Source organism: Rhinoraja longicauda, chromosome 32 (genome assembly GCF_053455715.1).
Source record: "Rhinoraja longicauda isolate Sanriku21f chromosome 32, sRhiLon1.1, whole genome shotgun sequence".
NCBI classification, from domain to species: Eukaryota; Metazoa; Chordata; class Chondrichthyes; order Rajiformes; family Arhynchobatidae; genus Rhinoraja; species Rhinoraja longicauda.
In genome coordinates, this window is record NC_135984.1 from 24,924,227 (window position 1) to 24,940,364 (window position 16,138).

Genomic DNA, 16,138 nt, shown 5'->3' on the forward strand with positions numbered 1-16,138 from the left:
GGTGACGTTTAGAGTCGAGACCCTTCTTCAGACTGAAGAAGTCTTCAGTCGTCACCCATACCTTCTCTCCAGAGATGCTGCCTGTCCGGCTGAGTTACTCCAGCGCTTTGTGTCTATCTTCGGTCTAAACCGGCATCTGCAGTTCCTGCCTACACGCACCTTCACATTAAACTGAGGGTTAATCGGGGCTCGGGGTACGGAGGCCGGGTTTCAATGACTGATCGAAGGAGTGTAAATGTAGGACGGATAATTGTCAATGGGTGGAACAGTCACTTGTACACCGCGACCCTCCCGCGGTCTCCCCAGCTGCAGCTACACTGAAAAGCCGGCTGGATTGATGAGTATAATTTCAGAGGGGGGGAGGGTGCTGTAAATGTAACTCGCCAATTTAGTGAAGGGGGGGAGAGAGAGAGAGAGAGAGAGAGTGAGGGGGAGAAAAAAAAGATCGAATAAGGAGACTGGAGACCTGTGGACTCGTTCAAATAACAGGAGCACGAAGTCTAGACATAACGGGGGATTTCACATAAATGCACCTAAATGTATAAAAGTTTCACCAGGTAACTTCTTCATTCTAAATTATACTGTTTCGGAAAATGTTTTTAAAAAAGGTTGAGTTTGTATAAAGAAAAGATTGCCGGTGTTAAGGGTGTTTGCTGTTTTTAAAGGGGATAGAGATTTGATCGGCACTTTTATAAGTTTTAGGTTCTTTTGAAAAACTTTGTTTTTCCTGCCGTTCTTGTTAGCGGCGTTGGTTGTTCTGTCTGTCTGTCCCTCGTGGTTGTTAGTTTATTTGTGAATGTGAATAATCCGACTTGTTCGTCAGAAACAGCAGGAAACGCGCTGTAGAAAACACCCCTCGGGTTGTTGTGTGTGTGGCACATTAATAAAAAATAGTTGATAGTTTATTTTGAAGTTTTTTTTTAAAAGGGGGGTTAGCCTGCAAGCTTTCGGGTTAAGCGGAGGGGTTGTGTGAAGGAGAGAGAGAGAGAGTGTGTGTGTTGGTGAGGCAGTGATCGACCCCGGCTTTAGTTTGAGCGACGCTTCCCGACAGGAAAACGCGGAAAGGAGAAAATCGCGATTGTTTCTCTTTCCTTATCTTGACTGCCAAAATATCCTGCTTTAAAAACATGTGTAATAAGCCCCCATCATTGGTTCAGCGGCTTCCTCTCAAACGGCTGACTTCACTTCCCAGAATTGCCAATCTTTCATCCGGTTACCTCTCCTGACCGACAAACTATCGCGCTTGCGATTACCTCCTGTCCTGGCTGTGTCATGTTTGGCATATTGTTCCGATTTGGGGAAAAGGGAAGAAAACGGGTGAAATGGACGGCACGATTTCGGTAAGGGTGGGGTGGGGGTGGGGGGGGTGGGGGGGGGGGGGGTGGGGGGGGGGGGGGAAGGGGTGGGGGGGGGGGGGGGGGAGTGTTTCAGTGGCTCCCCCGTCATCTGCGCCTCGTAACCGGCCCCTTTCCCTCAGCAACTTTCCAGCCCACAGCGGTAATCCGATTTCCTCATTCTTCCACGTCCTGCTAAATTTCCTTTTCCTTTCAAACCCCCCAAACCCGGAGTCGGAGACTCAGTCTTAGTCAGTGGCGGCGCCTGTGACATTGGGCGTCCGGGGGTGAGGGGGGAGGGGGTGGGGGGGGGGGGTGGAGTCCCGGTAAGGGTCAGCCTAAATCACCGAGGGAGCGGCGCTCCACTTATTTACTTGTGTAGCGTGTTCCCAATGTGGACGCTGCTCGCAAACTTGCCCATCACTGACTCGGGATGGATGCAGGGGGAGAGGAGTGTGGAGGGGGGTGGGGGGGTGGTGGGGGATCCGAGGACTCAAACGCAAGTTGACCAAGACCTGCCCCCACGATGGTTGGGACTCTCACCAACTAAGCAACGTTCCGTGGCTGTGTTGGAAGCGACTGCAGACGCTGACTGACTTACTCCAGCAATCTGGGGGTCTTTGTAACGCTACATGGCTCACAGCCCGAGCGAGACTCTTCACTCCTCAAACAGAGGTGCGGTGCAGTGCGGTGCGCCGAGCAAGCATGCAATCGCCCAGTTCATGTGTTTAACATTTGTTTGATCGCTTTGAGACTAGACGCGTATTTTTCCCAGCTCTGTGCTTCGGCGCAGCGTGTCCCGCCATCTGCAGTTTACAGACAGAATTTATTTGTCTCAGATGTTCAATCTGTAATTGCGAGATGCCTCCGTATGAAGCGGGTCCCACGGAATCTGCAGCAAGGGAACCAGTCACAGAAATACAAACGAGAGAACTAGCAGAGGGCGAGCACTGTACAAACGGAGACATTACACTGGTTAAATAATATAAGAAAATAACTGCAGACGCTGGTACAAATCGAAGGTATTTATTTCACAAAATGCTGGAGTAACTCAGCGGGTCAGGCAGCATCTCAGGAGAGAAGGAATGGGTGACGTTTCGGATCGAGACCCTTCTTCACTGGTTAAATATTTCGCCTGGGCAGTTTACAGCCCAATGGTATGAATATTGATTTCTCTCACTTCTAGTAACCCCCGCATTCCTCTCCCTCTCCACCACCACCCCCTCCCCACCCAAGTCGCACCAGCTCCTCGTTCTCCACCCAACAAACAGTTAACAATGGGCTGTTTCCTTTATCATCGGTACTTTTTTTTGTTGCATATCTTTCATTCATTGTTCTATATCTCTCTACATCATTGTCCGTATCTCTCGTTTCCCTTTCCTCTGACTTTCATTCTGAAGAAGGGTCTTGACCCGAAACGTCACCTTTGTCCATCTCTCCAGAGATGCTGCCTGAACCGCTGAGTTACTCCAACGTTTTGTGTGTGTACTCTAGTTACAGGTTTGATTGACTCATAACTGAACACCAGGTTTGTCATCAATCCTCCGTCCTTATCGACCAAACATACACTTCCGTTCTTTACACCCATGTTTCCTGACAGATTTCCCTTTCCTTAATCCACTAAAGATGAAAGAACGAAGTCCTTGCAGACGCTGCACTCCCTAAATGCAAGTCAGGGTGTATGTGTTGCGTGTTTGTCAGCGCGTTCATTGTTTTTAATGGCAACTTGGTCTGTCAACCACTCCAGATTCCTCTCCCTTCCACTTATCGCCCTTTGGCTCGGCTCAGTGCGCCCTGGCTTGGACTGCGCCCACGACCGTTGAGAGCTGACAGGGCACAAAGGGTGGCGAATCCGTGGGATTCTTTGCCACAGAAGGCTGTGTCAATGGATATATATTTAAGGCAGAGATAGAGAGATTTTTTGATTAGCGCGGGTGTCAAGGCAGAAGAATGGGGTGTGTAGGTGGAGATACATCAGCCATGATTGGATGGCGGAGTAGACTTGATGGGCCGAATGGCTTAATTCTGCTCCTATCACTTATGACCTTAAGGCCTATGACAAAGCGCTGGGAGTAACTCGGCGGGTCAGGCAGCATCCCTGGGGATAAAGGATAGCCTGAAGAAGGGTCCCGACCCGAAACCTCAGCTATCCACTATCTCTCGAGATGTTGCCTGAGCCGCTGAGTTACTCCAGCAGATAGACACAAAATGTTGGAGTAACTTCGCGGGTCAGGCGACATCTCTGGAGAAAGAAAATAATGGGTGACGTTTCGGGTCTGAAACCTTCCTCACATTGTTCATCCAGTACTTTGTGTCTATCTTTGGTGCTTCACTGATGTTTGCCGTTGGCCTGTAACCCAGACATTCCCTCCACATGATCTACCCAAACACCAAGGACACCTTTCACCATTCCCCTCCTGCCCACAGTGTTCTTACCACCTTAATTTGTTGCAAAACTATTCTGCCAAAACCAACATTCAATCCACACCCAGACATTGCACCGCTTTCCTCCAAAGTTTGGTGTAATTTAGTTTAGAAATACAGCGCGGAAACAGGCCCTTCGGCCCAGCGGGTCCACGCCGACCAGCTATCCCCGCACATTAACATTATCCTACGACACACTAGGGACAATTTTTACATTTACCAAGCCAATTAACCTACAAACCTGTTGGCCTTTGGAGTGTGGGTGAAAACCGAAGATCTCGGAGAAAACCCACGCGGTCACGGGGAGAACGTACAAACTCCGTACAGACAGCGCCCATAGTCGGGATCGAACCCTGGTCTCATTCGCTGCAACTCTATCGTTTCGCCACCGTGACTGCCCTAAAGTGTTAGCGCATCTCAACCATTCCCAACGCGTTCCATGTTTTATAGAAGTTGAGGAGGATCAATCGAGGAGCAACGTTCCCCCTGTAACATTCAACGTTCTCCAACCCGCTTAAATGTTTGTGTGTCTTTCTGTTTTAAACGGAATATCGTAGAGTCCCAATGTGCCCCATCAATAGATACGGAGCGAATGGAAATGATACACCTCACACTGTAGCACGTGAACCCACAGAGTTATCCCGGGTACACGCGGGGCCGGGGACACGGGATAACAAAGCATTATGCCTACAAGTGACGGCGAATACTTCTCATGTTATTTGATGGTCCATTGGACTTACTTTGTCTATTCAGCTCGCCGTCTACATGACAATGTTGCATCTCTGTTGAGAAGGAATGGGGTCGAGACTTTTTTTTCTGAAGAAGGGTCTCGGCCAGAAACGTCACCCATTCCTTCTCTCCAGAGATGCTGCCTGACCCGCTGAGTTACTCCAGCGTTTTGTGCCCATCTTCGGTGTAAACCAGCATCTGCAGTTCCTTCCTACAATGTTGGTGAGGGGGATGTGGACGCTCTGTGTGCTAGTCTCCCTGCTTCAGCTGTGAGGTGCCAGTCGTGTGTGTGGGTCACTGTAACTGTCTCACGCTTTGCCCTCCTGTTTTTGCTGTGTTCGCCAGGAGGCCCTGTCCGTTGTGAGCGACGACCAGTCCCTGTTCGACACCACGTACGTCGCGGCTCAGCTTCCCAAGTCGGATATGACGGCTTCAGCCGCCGCCGACTATGGACCAACGAACAAGATTAACCCTTTGCCGCAACAAGAATGGATCAATCAACCCGTCAGGACCAATATCAAGCGAGAGTATGACCACATTAACGGCTCCAGGTAATGGCGGAGCTACATGCTCCTTACTCGGGCAATGCGATTCCTGACCTCTCCTCAACATCTTAACATCCAAGTCCCCCCTTGACCCTGTCTAATCTTATCTCTGCCGGCTCAATGTGTAAGTTTGTTTTTGTGTTTCAACTCTGCCTAGCCCGCACGCACCACCCCACAAGCCCTGCTCCCAACACTTAGAACTGAGATGAGGAAACACTTTTTCAGTCAGAGAGTTGTGAATCTGTGGAATTCTCTGCCTCAGAAGGCAGTGGAGGCCAATTCTCTGAATGCACTCAAGAGAGAGCTAGATAGAGCTCTCAAGGATAGCGGAGTCAGGGGGTATGGGGAGAAGGCAGGAACGGGGTACTGATTGAGAATGATCGGCCATGATCACATTGAATGGCGGTGCTGGCTCGAAGGGCCGAATGGCCTCCTCCTGCACCTATTGTCTATTGTCACTCTGTTCAAATTTACTCTTACCCTCTGCACAGCCGAGATGTTGCAAAGGTTCTTGATATGATGATCTCGGAGTTTCTTCCCACCAGCTTGGAGAGACACAAAATTCTGTAGCAACTCATCAGCGGGCAACGCAGCATCTCTGGATCAAAGGAATGGGTGATCTTTCGGGTCGAGACCCTTCTTTCGACTTTAGCCCACCAACCTGTTCCGTTGACGTGCCAAGTTTGTAAATAACTGCACTAAATAGGAATTAGCGCACCGTTGCCTTCTTACCATAGAAACGAGCCTCCAGGGAGGGCATTTCTGTGTAATTAAGTAGGGCCATTGTCATGTGTAGGAAGGAACTGTAGATGCTGGTTTACACCGAAGATAGACCCGAGACGTCACCTATCCCTTCTCTCCAGAGATGCTGCCTGACCCGCTGAGTTACTCTAGGCCCATTGCATTTGTAAGATGTACACTGAAACCAAACTTCCTTTATCCTTCCAACGTGGATACCTGCGGAATACTCCTAGCAATTCATAAGAAAATAATGCGTTCTCTTTAGTCCCTCGAGCCTCTCAGTAACGCACCTTGCTGCCTGTCCGCCCCAGAGTCTGACTGTTTGCTGAAAGACAAAGCCCTGGAGGAACCCAGCAGACGAGGCAGCGTCGGTGAAGGGCAATGGACAGGCCACGTTTCCCCAGGCTGGCATATTGGAGATCTTCAGACACATCAGTCTTGTGAAGGTCCTGGCCCGGGACGTCGCCTACGCATGCCCTTCCACGGTTGCTGCCTGACCCATTGGGTTCCTCCAGCTCTTTGTGTTTTTCTCCAGATGCCAACATTTGCAGCTCTTGGTGTCTCCATTGTCAGCTGGAGATGGGGGGGGGGGGGGGGGGGGGGGGGTCAGCTCCCTCTGGGCCGAAAGGACGTCGCCGTTTAGCAGAGAGGGCCAGCGATAACCCTGAACAAATAGGTCAAAATGTCTGTAACCACAGCTAACTTGAGTGATGGGTGGTGACTGCACCTTGGCTGTTGGGATTGCATGGGGCTCAATCTTGTACATGCTCTAAGTCGGCAGACAAGGACCATTCCCACTTGTGCTCGTAAAATGACGGCGGACCCTTCCACAGCGAGGTTGCTGGCTCACTTTACAAATGGAATCGATAGTAGGTCAGACCGGTGAGTTCTGGTAATAGGTTCTACCACCAAGGAAACAGGCGCTTGGCCAACAGGCCCTTCCCAAACTTCCTCATGCCGACAGTCGACACATAACCTTAAATAGGTCCCGTGAAATCGATAATAGTTCAGACGGTTGAATTGTAGCCAGTTTCATTCTCTCGCAGATATAGTAAGTTGTTTGGTGCCAGCGGGGGGCGAGGGAGTTTATATAATGTCAGCACTTTTACTGATTCCATATTTTTTGTGTTTGGATTTACATTGCCAATTTGGCTGGGTGGGATTTGAACTCGCGCTCTCTGGTACACGCCTCGTCAATACTCGCCTGGTTACAAAATACCCACCACACTCTACACTCTGCAGCTACTTGAGTCGCTTTGAAGTTCGGTCGCTGTTGTAACGGGAAAGCAATGAACTAATTGTAACGCGGAGTCAAGGGGAACTGCAGATGCTGGAATCTTGAGCGAAGCACAACGTGCCGGAGTAACTCAGCGGGTCAGGTGAATGAGCTGCCGACCTTTCCCAGTCCCCAGAAGAATATCTGATGGGTAACTGAGTCTGTTCATTCCCTCCTCAGATGCTGATCGACCCTCTGAGCCACTCCAGCCCTTTGTACCTTGCTCATTGACTTAATTGTTTAGATTGTTTTTAATTGGATGAGCGTGTTGGTGACCCCCCACGCTCCCCCCCCCCCCCCCCCCCACTCATTCTTCTCCACTTTAGCTGAAGCCATGAGACACTTTTTGCCCGGTTGGGAGAGTGAATTGTCTAGGTGTAAAATTCCATTGGAAGGGCATCAGCCATTAATATGGCACTGGAATAACAGCTTGGATATTTTGCCCTCAAGTCTCTGGAATGGGACACCTGCTCCATCGCATCTTGTCTAACTCTGCTTTGCGACCCTTTTCCGATTCCCTTGATGACAATTGAAGCACATTTTATAAATGTAAATACGCATGAATTGGTTTTCTGCGGTCTGGCGCACCATTTATAACGTAGAAGGCAGTGAGTAGTGAACGTGTCGTGACCAGGGAACATCACAAGAACCTCATATTTCCCCTGGAGCGTCGGAGGTTAAGGGGGATACCTGATAGAAATATATTACATTATGAGAGGCATAGATAGGGTAGACAGTCAGAACTTTTTTTTAAAACTCTGGGTGGATGTATCAAAGACTAGAGGTTTAAGGCGAGAAGGGCAACGTTTATAGGAGATGACGGTGGAGGCAGATACCATTAAGGAGTTTAAGAGGCACCACCAAGATACAGGGAGTGGAGGGATACAATCCATGTGCAGGCAGATGAGATTAGTCCAACTTGGCGTCACGTCGGGTACAGACATTATGGGCCGAAGGATCTTTTACCTGCAGGGCACCAAAACGATGGAGTCACTCAGCGGGACAGGCGGCATCTCTGAATAGAAGGAATGGTTGACGTTTCGAGTCGAGACCTTTGCTCAGACCCATTCCCTCTCTCCAGAGATGCTGCCTGTCCCGCTGAGTTACTCCAGCATTCGGTGTCTTATCTTCGGCGTGAGGCAGCATCTGCAGTTCCTCCCTAAGCTGTACCGCTCTGTGCTCCAATTGAAAAGTTCTTCTTTCCCCCCCTCTCCATTCACCCCGCCCCATGACTTTCGCTGACAGGGACTCGCCCGTGGACTGCAGCGTGGCGAAGTGTAACAAGCTGGCGAGCGGCACCGAGGGCAACTCTATGAGTTACAGCAGTTACATGGACGAAAAAGACGGCCCACCTCCGCCAAACATGACCACCAACGAGAGGAGAGTCATCGTCCCGGCAGGTAGTTAGTCAGCAACAGGGGGGCGGAGTGGTCGGGCGGAGGGGGGAAGAGGTGGTCCACTTGTCTCTGGGCCCACCGTGGGGGGGGGGGGGGGGGGGGGGGGGCGGGGGGATATTTGCTTCTCCCACAGCGGTGGCTGTTTCTCCACCCGCGAGATGCCCATCTGTCCGGTGTTAATATTTTGAAGAGAAACGTCAGTAAAAAAAACAAAAACAAAACCCCTACCACAAAGCAGAGATTGACCAACTTTGAACCAATTATCCACTGAATTGCTAATACCAGAAATTAGCCGAGTGGGTTGCACACATCTGGAATGAGTAAACCAGTGGCGGGCTGGCTGGTAGATAGCCCCCATCGCTTACTGCATGTTACAAAAAACGGAACTGCCCCCTTAACTAAAACAACGTGCCGACTGGGGAGTGAGTACATTGGAGGCGGCGCGGGGTTGTGCAGGACATTGGATGCGTTTACTGAGCTTGGTTGATGTTCCACAGATCCCACACTCTGGAGCCAGGAGCATGTGCGGCAGTGGCTGGAGTGGGCAATCAAGGAGTACGGGCTGTTGGAAGTGGACACCGGCATCTTCCACAACATCGACGGCAAGGAACTCTGCAAAATGGACAAAGAGGACTTCCTCCGCCTGACCTCTCTGTACAACGCCGAGGTCCTCCTCTCTCATCTCAATTACCTCAGGGAAAGTAAGTACTGGACCATCTCACTTCTTTATCAGCGGTGTGTCTTACAATGCTCAGTGATTTACTGGTAGGAAGGAACTGCAGGTGCTGGTTTAAACCCAAGGTAGACACAAAACGCTGGAGTAACTCAGCGGGTCAGACAGCATCTCTGGAGAGAAGGAACAGGTGACGTTTCAGATTTAAGAAGGGTCTCGACCCGAAACGTCACCCATTCCTTCTCTCCAGAGATGCTGTCTGACCCGCTGAGTTTCTCCAGCATTTTGTGTCTGTCAGTAATTTACTGTTCTTCGCTGTTTGTCATCCACCGCTTAAGTATTGCAGAGGAAACGAGAACATACATTGAATACGTTGCCATTTGATGGGCAGCGGGAAATATGACAATATCCTGTATTCCCTGCTGCAAATATTGAAAATAATAAGTTATGGAATGAATCCGATGGAAAATCTGCCAGCAATATGTCTACTGTACATGTACCTCGTTGTATATGTGTATATGAAACTTAATTCGACTTGACTTGGGAGTAAAAACTAATCTTCACGCCTTGTGCGGTCCAACTTTATTGAAATATCCGCAACTTTCCAAAGAACTGTGGCGGTGATTCTCCGGAGGGGTCGTTCATGGAGTTTGAGCGCACCCTACATCCATGTCGTCCATCGAAACCCGTGTCAGTGGTCGAATCTTACAGCTTCCAGTTTTGGAGAATCGCCGATTTGGCGGCGAGGAGGTTAACAGCAGAGAGGGGTGAAAGGCCGGGGAGAAGGAGCGGGCTCGCATGTCGGGCGACTGCTTGCGTTTCATTACCGTTGCAACTGCTTGAAGTTGTCGCCTTGTTTGTGATCTGGTGCGTTCACAATGCAAGAGGCAGCTTGCAGGAGTCAAACTAGTTGCATCAAAAGCTGGCACTGAAATACTTATTTATAAAACTACAAAACCCGAGCACAAGTTTGCAAATCCACCATATTACTGAAAGCATGTTTCAAATAAATATAAATTTCACGTATAATTAAACGAACAAAATGTATTTGTCCGAGGTATACATTGAACTAGTTTCTCCTGCATTCTAATATCCCTTCCCTGTCCATGAAACCAATTTCTCTAAACCTGTTAGTCCTAAAGAGTCATGTGTAGGAAGTAACTGCAGATGCTGGTTTAAACCGAAGATAGACACAAAAAAAGCTGGAGGACAGCATCTCTGGAGAAAAGGAATTCAGATCTGAAACGTCACCTGTCCCTTTTCTCCAGAGATATTGATGATTCTTCAGTCCTGAAGAATCTTTGAATTCAGAACCATTTGGAATATACTGTAGAAACAAAGAACTCCAGATGCTGGTTAATACACAAAATGGCACAGAGTGCAGGGGTTACTCGTTCACTTTATGCCCGTTTGAAATATACTCTATTGTGCAGTCGGTGTGGGATTGGGAACGAAATGTAGTGGGTGTAAGATTGTTGTTGTGCGATGAGCAACGGTAGCCCTTCGCTCGACATTCCGCCTGCAAATGTGAACCTTCTCAGGCCGAGGCATCGATGCGGTCGGTGTGCGTTGCCGAGTTATTTGTTTTAGCGGGCAGAAGATACCCCTGCGTCTCTAAAGTCAGGCTGTTTGAGAAGTGGCTTCGGGTATTCAGCTGTGAATGTGTATGTGTTTATTCACAAAATGCTGGAGTAACTCAGCAGGTCTCGACCCGAAACGTCACCCATTCCTTCTCTCCTGAGATGCTGCCTGACCTGCTGAGTTACTCCAGCATTTTGTGAATAAACACCTTCGATTTGTACCAGCATCTGCAGTTATTTTCTTATACTATGTGTATGTGTTTCTCTATCAGACGTTACAGCTAAAATGTGAGTTTGCTCCGAGGCTGAACTCAGTGGGAATGACACGGATTCAGAAGGCAGTCTGGCGGGTCACAGAGACATTCCTATATTTTTATATGTTCACAAATGTTGGGAACAATATCGAGTTTTCACTGTGATCCGGTTACCAACGAATCCCATCCAACCTCTTTCTGCTCACCGCTGTGGGGAGTTCCTCTGCCTCAACTGATTTGCTTCTGATCAGCAATCGATGTAGCCAGCAGGGCCACAAATAAGCTCCCAACTACCTAGACATTGGTTTTGTCTGCACTATTGTTGTTTGTTTTGTGTGTATGTACACACTTACACACACACGCACGCACGCACACACACACACACACACACACACACACACACACACACACACACACACACACTAACAGAGAGAGAGAGAGAGAGAGAATATATATATATATGCATTCGTATATATACATATATATATATATATATATATGTGTGTGTGTGCACGTGTGGCTGCTATATACACATACATGAGCATGGTAAATGTGTATATATATATATATGAACGTGTATATATGTGTATGTATCACACACATATATATACACACACATGGTCTATCTATGGAAAAAGTTCAGCACACAACACACACATATATAGGAAAGAACTGCAGATGCTGGTTTAGATCGAAGTTAGATACAACATGCTTGAGTAACTCAGGGGGTCAGGAGGCATCTCTGGAGAGAAGGAATAGGTGACCCGAAACGTCACCCATTCCTTTTCTCCAGAGATGCAGCCTGACCCCCTGAGTTACTCCAGCATTTTGTGTCTACCTTATATATATAAAATGCCAAACTGCTGTGGTTCCTAAACTCACGTCCACAGAGTGAGATATATGAGAAGATAACTGCAGATGCTGGTACAGATCGAAGGTATTTATTTACAAAATGCTGGAGTAACTCAGCAGGTCAGGCAGCATCTCAGGAGAGAAGGAATGGGTGACGTTTCGGGTCGAGACCCTTCTTCAGACTGATGTCAGGGGGGCGGGACAAAGGAAGGATATAGGCGGAGACAGGAAGATAGAGGGAGATCTGGGAAGGAGGAGGGGACGGGAGGGACAGAGGAACTATCTAAAGTTAGAGTGAGATATATATGTAGGGAGAGAGAGAGAGAGAGAGAGAGAGAGAGAGCTTTTCTCATGTATTATATTGCTTACAGAGTACCATGTTTACATATTCTGTTGTGCTGTTGCAAGTACGAATGTCATTGTTCTGTCTGGGACATATGACAATAACACACGACTCTTGATGCCCAGACTAAGGTTGGAAAGCAATGCTGATTTGCGGGAGGACATGCTGATATAACAGTATCCTGACCTGAATTAATCCCACTACTCTAGACTTGCTGGGCCCGTTGTGTTTTATGCCGATGCTCTTTGATCCTAGCGTTTTATTCCAAGGTAGTTTCGGCATTTCGCAGCATGCCTTTATTTGCAGAATATAATGAAAGTGGGTGCATTATCTTCTGATGGTGACTCGTTGGTCTTGTGTAGCGGTCAGACCTTGGTGACAAGCCTTATCATGCGCTGTGAAGTGAACTTGTCTTTGCTTAGACGTGGACAGGGTTGAGAAGGACGTGAAATGGCGGGGCCCGTGAGGTTTGTTGTCGGATAGACACGAAATGCTGGAGTAACTCAGCGGGTCAGGCAGCATCTATGGAGAGAAGGACTGGGTGACGTTTCGGGTCGAGACCCTTCTTCATCCTGAACCTGAAACTGGAGCATCCTTCTCTCCAGAGATGCTGCCTGTCCCGCCGAATTACTCCAGCATTTTGTGTCTATCTCCGTTTAAACCAGCATCTGCGGTTCCTTCCCGCACATTAGGTTTGTTGCAGGACTGGGGGATCAGTTTAAGGAGAGACTATGCGGTCTCTATGCGGTCTGTGGGTGTGAGTTTAGGAACCACAGCAGTTTGCCATTTTTGGATCTCTCTGTCCAACTCCACGGGAGGCGGGCAGGTGTGGATGAATATGGACCAAATGCGGGCAGGTGGGACTAGTGTAGCTGGGACACGTTGGCCGGTGTGGGCAAGTTGGGCCGAAGGGCCTGTTTCCACACTGTATCACTCTGTGACTCGATGAATGTAATGCTGACCCGGTCCCTCGCCTTGGAGAAAGTCAGTGGTGATTGTGGCTTGGTTCACAAAATGCTGGAGTAACTCAGCAGGTCAGGCAGCATCTCAGGAGAGAGGGAATGGGTGACGTTTCGGGTCGAGATCCTTCTCCTGAAACTGCTTTAAATGAGAGAAACGTGAGAACGGTTCCCATGGTGTGGGTTGCTCGACCCGAAACGTCGCCCATTCCTTCTCTCCTGAGATGCTGCCTGACCCGCTGAGTTACTCCAGCATTTTGTGAATAAATACCTTCGATTTGTACCAGCTTCTGCAGTCTTATATCACCAAGGTTCACCGTCTATAGTGACCATCGCTCCCCCTAGTCTTGAACTTACTGTTTTTTACCCCACCCCATGGGTGGACGGGCATTGGTGTCCCTCCAGGGAAACGCAATCTGGTGTCTGGGGTCTGGTAGTGTTTGTGTGTGTCGTTGGACGGGAGGCCAGGCCGAGCCCTGGGAAGCGGTCTCTGGGCCCGGCAGACCCACACCATGGGAACCGCTCTCACGCTTTTCTCAGTTATAGCAGTTTCAGGATAACTGCACAGAGGAGGGGAAATGTGGAGGAACAACATCTCATATTTCGCTTGGGCAGCTTACACCCCAGCGGTATGAATATTGACTTCTCTCTCTCCATCCCTCCCCCTTCCCAGTTCTCTGACAAGTCTGATTGCCCCCCTGGTTAAATATTATCTCTGTGTGTTTCTTTGTCACCCTCCCCTCGCTAACAGTGATTTACTCTACCATTTCTGGAACTGCATCCCCTTTGATGTCTCGTTTTCGCACCTTGCCCTTCCATTTCTCTGTGACTCCCTCTCCCCTGATTCTCAGTCTGCAGAACCTCACCAAAGATGCTGCCTGTCCTGCTGAGTTACTCCAACTTTTTGTGTCTATCTTCGCTTTAAACCAGCATCTGCAGTTCCTTCCTACACGATATTTTACATGAAGTAGAACAAACTAATGGCCCATCAGCAGATTAGTGCTTAATGCCAGAAATAGATTCTTAAAGTGATATTCTTCCACCGAGTTTCCGTCACGTCTCTTAAGACAAACGTTACTCCAGCACTTTGTGTTCGCATTTTTTCTTTTTGCAAACACGTATAATGTTGCTAACTATTTTGGGCGACTGTTTCAAAGGTTGGCAGTTTGATCTGTTTGAACCAATCGCACACTGTCGCGGTGCTAAACTGGCACTTCATCGCTCCCGCGTCCATGTAATTAACTCGCGGTAGAATTGGTTTGAATGTTCTTGCTATTGAGGGCATGCAGCGTAGGTTTACTAGGTTAATTCCCGGAATGGCGGGACTGTCATATGTTGAAAGACTGGAGCGACTAAGCTTGTATACACTGGAATTCAGAAGGATGAGAGGAGATCTTATCGAAACGTATAAGATTATTAAGGGGTTGGACATGTTAGAGGCAGGAAACATGTTCCCAATGTTGGGGGAGTCCAGAACAAGGGGCCACAGTTTAAGGATAAGGGGTAGGGCCATTTAGAACTGAGATGAGGAAAACCTTTTTCAGTCAGAGAGTTGTGAATCTGTGGAATTCTCTGCCTCAGAAGGCAGTGGAGGCCAATTCTCTGAATGCATTCAAGAGAGAGCTAGATAGAGCTCTCAAGGATAGCGGAGTTAGGGGGTATGGGGAGAGGGCAGGAACGGGGTACTGATTGAGAATGATCAGCCATGATCACATTGAATGGCTCGAAGGGCCGAATGGCCTCCTCCTGCACCTATTGTCTATTGTCTATTGTTCATTAAGGTGGTAGTTGATGTAGAACGAAAGGTTGATGCTCACTCAGTTTCAATTTCAGTTTCAGTTCAGTTTATTGTCACGTGTACCGAAGTACAGTGAAAAGCTTTTGTTGCGCGCTATCCATCAGAGCAGCAGGAAAGACAACAAACCAGCCATTTACATGATGAGGGAATAATGTTTAGTGCAAGGTAAAGCCAGCAAACTCCGATCAAGGGTCACCAAAGAGTCTGACAGTAGTTCAGCACTGCTCTCTGGTTGTGGTGGGAAGATTCAGTCGCCTGATAACAGCTGTGAAGAAACTGTTTTCACACTTCTCTACTTTTTACTTTAGTTTAGTTTAGAGATTCGGCCCATCTGGTCTGCACCGACCAGCGATCCCCGCTATCGTGGATCAACACTATCCTACACCCACGAGGGACAATTTTTACATTAATACCAAGTCAATTAACCTACATACCTGCACGTCTTTGGAGCGTGGGAGGAAACTGAAGATCTCTGAGAAAACCCACGTGGTCACGGGGAGAACGTACAATCTCCGTACAGACAGCACCCGTAGTCGGGATCGAACCCGGGTCTCTGGCGCTGCATTTTGCTGTAAGGCAGCAACTCTACCGCTGCACCAGGGTCTGTTCCTGAGTTGTACTGTTCCACATTGTAGATAGACGTTGATGAGTTCAGACACTATTCTCTGCACCAAAGGCAAGGTGTGCTCCCAGTGGGTAGAGGTGAAGGGTGAGCAGAATGGAGTCACAGCTCCAGTCTATATCAGGCCACCTGAGATGTTTCCAAGGTGAGGTGTGGTCGCCTCTGTTCTTCTGCTCTCCTGAAATGGTGTCAGAACCACACTGAGTATTCCAATGTTTAAGGAACGGTTAGGCAGGTTCATGGATAGGACAGGTTTGGAGGGATACGGACCAAATGCAAGCAGGTGGGACTAGTGCAGCTGGAACATGTTGGCTGGTGTGGGCAAGTTGGGCCGGTTTCCACACTGTTTCACTCTTTGACGCGATACCCTCCTCTGGACCCACTCCAATGCCAGCATATCCTTCCTCGGGAATGGGGGCCTAAAATTGTTCACAATACTCCAAATGCGGTCTGCTGAGTTCTCCTCCTCTCTCTGATGGGAGTTCTGTGAGACCCTCTCTCCCTCTCTCCGGCACGGAGACCAAACTCAAAAGGTATCGATTCCCTATAAGTTGCTGGCAACTCTTGTAATGGACCATATTTTCACTTGAAACTGGACATGTCCCACAGTA

The 16,138-nt window shown here is 48.7% G+C and overlaps 1 protein-coding gene across 3 annotated transcripts in view; it reads left to right on the plus strand.

The window, feature by feature from the left end:
* The first annotated feature begins 519 nt into the window (after positions 1–519).
* The window catches only part of fli1 (Fli-1 proto-oncogene, ETS transcription factor), a 69,584-nt gene continuing 53,965 nt past the window's right edge, over positions 520–16,138 (plus strand). For 2 of the 3 annotated variants that reach the window (XM_078426668.1, XM_078426669.1), the window contains exons 1-4: positions 1,201–1,340; positions 4,833–5,038; positions 8,295–8,449; positions 8,944–9,147. In XM_078426668.1, the coding sequence (XP_078282794.1) occupies positions 1,323–1,340; positions 4,833–5,038; positions 8,295–8,449; positions 8,944–9,147 (583 nt within the window). In that variant the 5' untranslated portion in view covers positions 1,201–1,322. Of the gene's footprint in view, positions 558–1,200; positions 1,341–4,832; positions 5,039–8,294; positions 8,450–8,943; positions 9,148–16,138 lie in introns of those variants that run through there. The other variant, XM_078426670.1, reaches the window with a different exon arrangement.